The sequence below is a fragment of the Thamnophis elegans genome, chromosome 15, assembly GCF_009769535.1.
Source record: "Thamnophis elegans isolate rThaEle1 chromosome 15, rThaEle1.pri, whole genome shotgun sequence".
NCBI classification, from domain to species: domain Eukaryota; kingdom Metazoa; phylum Chordata; class Lepidosauria; order Squamata; family Colubridae; genus Thamnophis; species Thamnophis elegans.
Window position 1 is genome coordinate 3,477,043 of NC_045555.1, and position 5,430 is coordinate 3,482,472.

Consider the following 5,430-nt stretch of genomic DNA (forward strand, 5'->3'; position numbering starts at 1 on the left):
TGGATAACCATTTGTCCAAAACGATCTAAGCAAACCTGACTGAGCAGGGGGATGGACTAGAAGACCTCTAATGTCCTTTCCAACTCTGTTACACACACACTCACACACACACTGTTGTGGCACTCGTTTTGATAATGACTGCTTTAAATGGCCTGTGGGATTACGTGCTGCTTTGTCCCAATTGCCTCTGGTGCTGCTCTTCCTTTAAGCAGAGAACACACAGCATGTGTTTCTTGTTTCGTTAGCCTGGTAGCCCTTGAGTGTCTCCTAGACACAGGGGAACCAGTGGGCCACAAAATGCGTACGTGTATGTGTGTTTGCAAGTGTGTGTTTGTGGGTATAAAAGCCTGGCGCTCGCATGCAGGCCCCGATCTCCCGAACGTCCAGGAACTCCGCTTCCCCCACTAGGAAGGTGAGGTTCGTTACGATGCGAGACATGAAGGAATTATTCTTTCAGAAGGAGGATTTGCAGGTTGGATGCCCCCCACCCCCCGAGGGATTTTTGACAGAGGATGTAGCGGTCCTGATCCATCAGGGGGTTCGCGGCAGCGTCACTCCGCATCAGTGGGCCTGTCATTTGAGGCTGCCTGAAGAAGAGCCGCCTGTCGCGCCGAACCAGTCATTCATGGCTGATCGCAGAATTCAAAGTGATGTGTTTGGTTGGCTCCGCTACGTGCAGGAGAAGATGGTCTTTTGGGAAGAGAGGAGCGTGGACAGGTGAATCCGTGGTTCCCGAAAAGAGATCTGGATGTTCTTTTTCTGCAGGTTATCCCAGGTGGGTGCTAATGATTGAAGCATGACAGGTAGTCAGGGGAGACACGATAGAAGTCTTCCAATATCTCAGGGGTTGCCACAAAGAAGGGGGAGTCAAGCTATTCTCCAAGGCACCTGAGTGTTGGAACAAGAAGCAATGGGTGGAAATTAATCAAAGAGAGAAGCAACCTAGAACTGAGGAGAAATTTACCTGACAGTTAGAACAATTATTCAGTGGATTAAACTTGCCTCCAGAAGTTGTGAAGTTGCTCCAACACTGGAAGATTTGAAGAAGAGATTGGACAACCCTTTGTGTGAAGTGGTGTAGGGTTTCCTGCCTAAGTGGGGGGTTGGATTAGAAGACCTCCAAGGTCCCTTCCAACTCTGTTGTTCTGTTCTGTTCTGTTCTACTCTACTCTACTCTACTCTACTCTACTCTACTCTACTCTACTCTACTCTACTCTACTCTACTCTACTCTATTCTTCTCTATATTCTATTCTGTTCTGTTCCATTCCATTCCAACAACTGGAAACTAATCAAGGAGAGAAGCAACCCAGAACTGAAGAGAGATTTCCTGACAGTGAGGACAATTAACCAGTGGAACAACTTGCCACCAGAAGTTGTGAATTCTCCAAGATGTTGGATATCCATTTGTCTGAAGTGGTGTAGGGTTTTCTGTCTAAGCCGGGGGTTGGACTAGAAGACCTCCAAGGTCCCTTCCAACTCTGCTATTCTATATACTAGTCCTTCCTTAGCGACCATTCAGAGTTTACAATGGTACCGGGGGGAAAAAGTGACTATTATTATGATCTTTTTTCACACAACTCTTGCAGCATCCCTGTGGTCTGGTGATCAAAATTCAGACATTTGGCAACAGATTCGTCTTTATGATGGTTGCAGTGTCTCACGATCCCCTTTTCTGACCTTCTTATAAGGAGAGTCAAACGTGGAAGCCAGGCTCACTTCACCACCGTGTGACAGACTTAATAATGCCGGGGATTCACTTAATGATGGTGGCGAGAAAGGTCGTAAAATGAGGCAAAGCTCATTTGATCATCTGGCTTAGCAATGGAAATGCTGGGTTCCACTGGGGTCGTAAGTCGAGGGCTACCTGTATCGCCACTCCTGGGCCAATGGAGAAGCTGAAAAGCCTGGCGCAAAGCATTGTGGGAATTGTTGCGCTTATCCAGGGAAGGTGTCTACCAACAGGACATCAATAGCCCATGGCTATAAGCAGACAAACCCAGAACTAACAGGGGAAGAAATGGAGGTAGCGGCAGATTTTATTTTCCTGGGCTCCAAGATCACTGCAGATGGGGACTGCAGCCAAGAAATTAAAAGAGGCTTGCTCTTGGGGAGGGAAGCTATATGGCAAATCTAAACAGCATATTAAAAAGCAGAGGCATCACCCTGTCAACATAAGTGCGCCTAGCCAAGGCGATGGTTTTCCCAGTTGCAAAGGATGGCTGTGCAGGTTGGACCATAAGGGAGGCTGAGCGCCAAAGAATGGAGGCCTTTGAGCTCTGGTGCTGGAGAAGAAGACTCCTGCATTGAGTCCCTTGGACTGCAAGGCCATCCAACCGGTCAGTCCTAGAGGAGATCAACCCTGGCTGCTCTTTAGAAGGCCAGATCCTGAAGAGGAAACTCAAAATACTTGGCCACCTAAGGAGAAGGAAGATGGACTCCCTGGAGAAGAGCCTCACGCTGGGAAAGATGGAGGGTAGAAGAAGAAAGGCAGAGAAGGAGGTGGCTGGATGGAGTCACCCAAGCAGTCGGCGTGAGTTTAAAGGGACTCCAGAGGATGGTAGAGGACAGGAAGGCCTTGAGGAACATTGTCCATGGGGTTGCGATGGGTCGGACACAACTTCGCAATTAACAATAACAACAACAATGGAAAAATCTGTATTTTATTAGCTGCCGTCTCTTTGTCATTCTCAGCTCTTTTTTGTTCTGATATATCCCTTGATTTTTGGTCTCTAATATCTCATTTTTGTCTCCCCACCTCCGCCTGCACAGGAAAGGGATGTGCTATTTTTGCCAGATCCTTTTCAGGGTTCATTTACTGGCCAAAGGTCCATATCCTGCTTTTGCAGGTCAGATTTCAATAGGGAGACACAGCAGGAGATGCCTTTGGGTCTGTGACTGGTGGAACACCGCGCACTTGGATGAAAACCCATGTGAAAAAGGAGGGAAAATCCAGGCATTGCTGGAACAGATTGATAACAACTGGGGAGAAAAAAAACAACCGAGGGAAGCAAAGCTACCCTTCTGATTGGACCCAGTGGATGTAAGAGGTGATCTTAAACCCACTGCCTGGATCTGAAAGGAAAGGATCTGATTTGAGCTGCTGCTCAAAGAGAATCTAACTTCTGGGCATCTGTTCCCAAGAGCATGAAGCAAACTCCTGGTCCAGACAAAAAACCCTTTTATTAATTGACTGTGAATTCTGCTCATTCACTTCCAGCAAAGTCTTTCGAGGGAGGATTTACGGTCACAGACCTTATCTGGCTTGGAGAGCTGCCAGGCCGATATGTGCAAAACGTGGCAAGGAGCCTCAGAGAGTCACGAACCAATGAAGCAAACTAATGGTCTCCTGCAAACTCCACTCCCCTTTTGCTCCCCTTTTATTTCCTCTGGGAGGGGCCATTCACCATCCACCTGTGGCTTTACTCCTAAGTCGACCCCTGTTCTTTAGCTGTTTCCTTTGTCTGGTAACTCTGTGCATGTGCACACTAGGAACAGGCTCCAGCTGTTATTCTGCCTCACTGATGTCTGATTCTGAAGGGAACTGATAACTGGCATATGGCTGTGGCCCCCTCTCTGCCTCCAACACAGACCCCTCATCAGAGACTTCCCCAGACTCCAGGACTGGCCCAGGTTCCTCCCCAACCTCCTCACTGTCTGAATCTGCTGGCTGCTAAAGGGACACAACAGCATCAACCAAAAATGCCCAGTCACATTGACAGAGGAAGAGGAGGACACCAGACAGAGACATTTTACAGACTCCTGAGGCCCAACAAGATCCCCGTTGTGGTGCTCCTGAGTTGCGCATGAGTGGAATTGTTGGCAAGGTGGACCCCAAGCCCAATAAGACTAATTGGGGCACTGATGGATGGCATCTCTGTCATTTGGCGAGAGGAATTTGGTGCAGAGAGAAACATGTCAAAAGGAGGACCAGGGGTGACATGATAGCAGTGTTCCAATATTCTCCAAAGCACCTGAAGGCAGGACAAGGAACGATGGGTGGAAACTAATCAAGGAGAGAAGCAACTTGGAACTAAGGAGACATTTCCTGACAGTCAGAACAATTAATCAGTGGAACAGCTTGCCTCCAGAAGATGTGGGTGGTCCATCACTGGAGGTTTTCAAGAAAAGGTTGGACAGTCTGGAATGGTACATAGGGTCTCCTGCTTGAGCAAGAGGGTTGGACTAGAAGACCTCCGAGGTCCCTTCCAACTCAGCTATTCTGTTGTTATGTCCTTCGGCCATCCTCCTGGACTTATCTCCTTTGACCAGCAGAGGATGCAGGATTTGCCTCCCTTCCCACCCAAGGCTTTGATCAAAGGAAAACAGAGACCCCCAGGGAAAGATAAATAATCGAGGATGGTCTTCTCTAAGCCTCTCTGGTGAGCCAAACCGTTGTTGCCGTCCAGGATTTCCAGAGATTTGGGAATCATTTTTGGGGAATGCTTCAAGAGAAGAAGCTTGTATCCCTGACATCATCCAATGGGACGGAAAAAGATCTTCTAAACTTTGGAGAAAGAAAACGTTTGTGGTGCCGGTGCGTCAGTTTTCAAATGTGCAATTAATAGGCCATTCAGAAACACCCCAGGACTGTAGATGTGATGGTTTTATTATCTTCCTTCATCATAATCACCATCTTATTCTTCGATGCTCTTGTGGTTTATTCCAAGCACTATCAATGGACGGTTCGTTGTAGCGGAATTGCAGTTATTATCATTAGTGGGTTTTAAAAAGGAGTTGATTTAGAGTTATTCTTTGGAAGTGAGCCCCAAGAAACCAGAATAGAATTCATACCTCTGATCCTTATCCTAGGCCACTGAGAAATCTGTCCAAGGGAATATAGGAATGGGAAGAGGAAGAGGAAGAGAGGAGGAAGAGGAATAGAATAAGAATAGAATAGAATAGAACAGAGCAGAATAGAATAGAATAAGAATGAATAGGAATAGAATAAGAATAAGCAAAGCATAGCATAGCATAGTATAGAACAAAATAAAAAATAGGAATAGAATAGAAAATAGGAATAGAATAGAGTAAGAATGAATAGAATAAGAATAGAATAGAATGAATAGGAATAGCATAGCATAGCATAGAAAATAGGAATAGAATAGAAAATGGGAATAGAATAGAATAAAATAGAATAAGAATTCTTTATTGGCCAAGTGTGATTGGGCACACAAGGAATTTGTCTCGGGTGCAGAAGCTCTCCTTGTACATACAAGTGATAAATCATGATTGTAATCATACCATCATCATAAATTGTAAGATACAAGACTCAGTGATAGCCATTTCGGATACCAAATAAGCAATCAATATCACTCATAATAGGACTCCAAATAAAAGCAATCAACATCAATCATAAGATACAAGCTAAGGAAATAGGAAAGATGAGAAGGATAATTCAGCCCTACTAGGAGATTTGATCTCCCAGGACA

General features: G+C 45.9%; 1 protein-coding gene across 1 annotated transcript in view; it reads left to right on the forward strand.

Moving 5' to 3' along the window:
* Positions 1-427: 427 nt before the first annotated feature.
* LOC116518674 (transmembrane protein 240-like) overlaps positions 428-5,430 on the forward strand; it is a 16,121-nt gene continuing 11,118 nt past the window's right edge. The window contains 1 exon segment of the mRNA XM_032232190.1: positions 428-717. Within this exon segment, the coding sequence (XP_032088081.1) occupies positions 428-717 (290 nt within the window).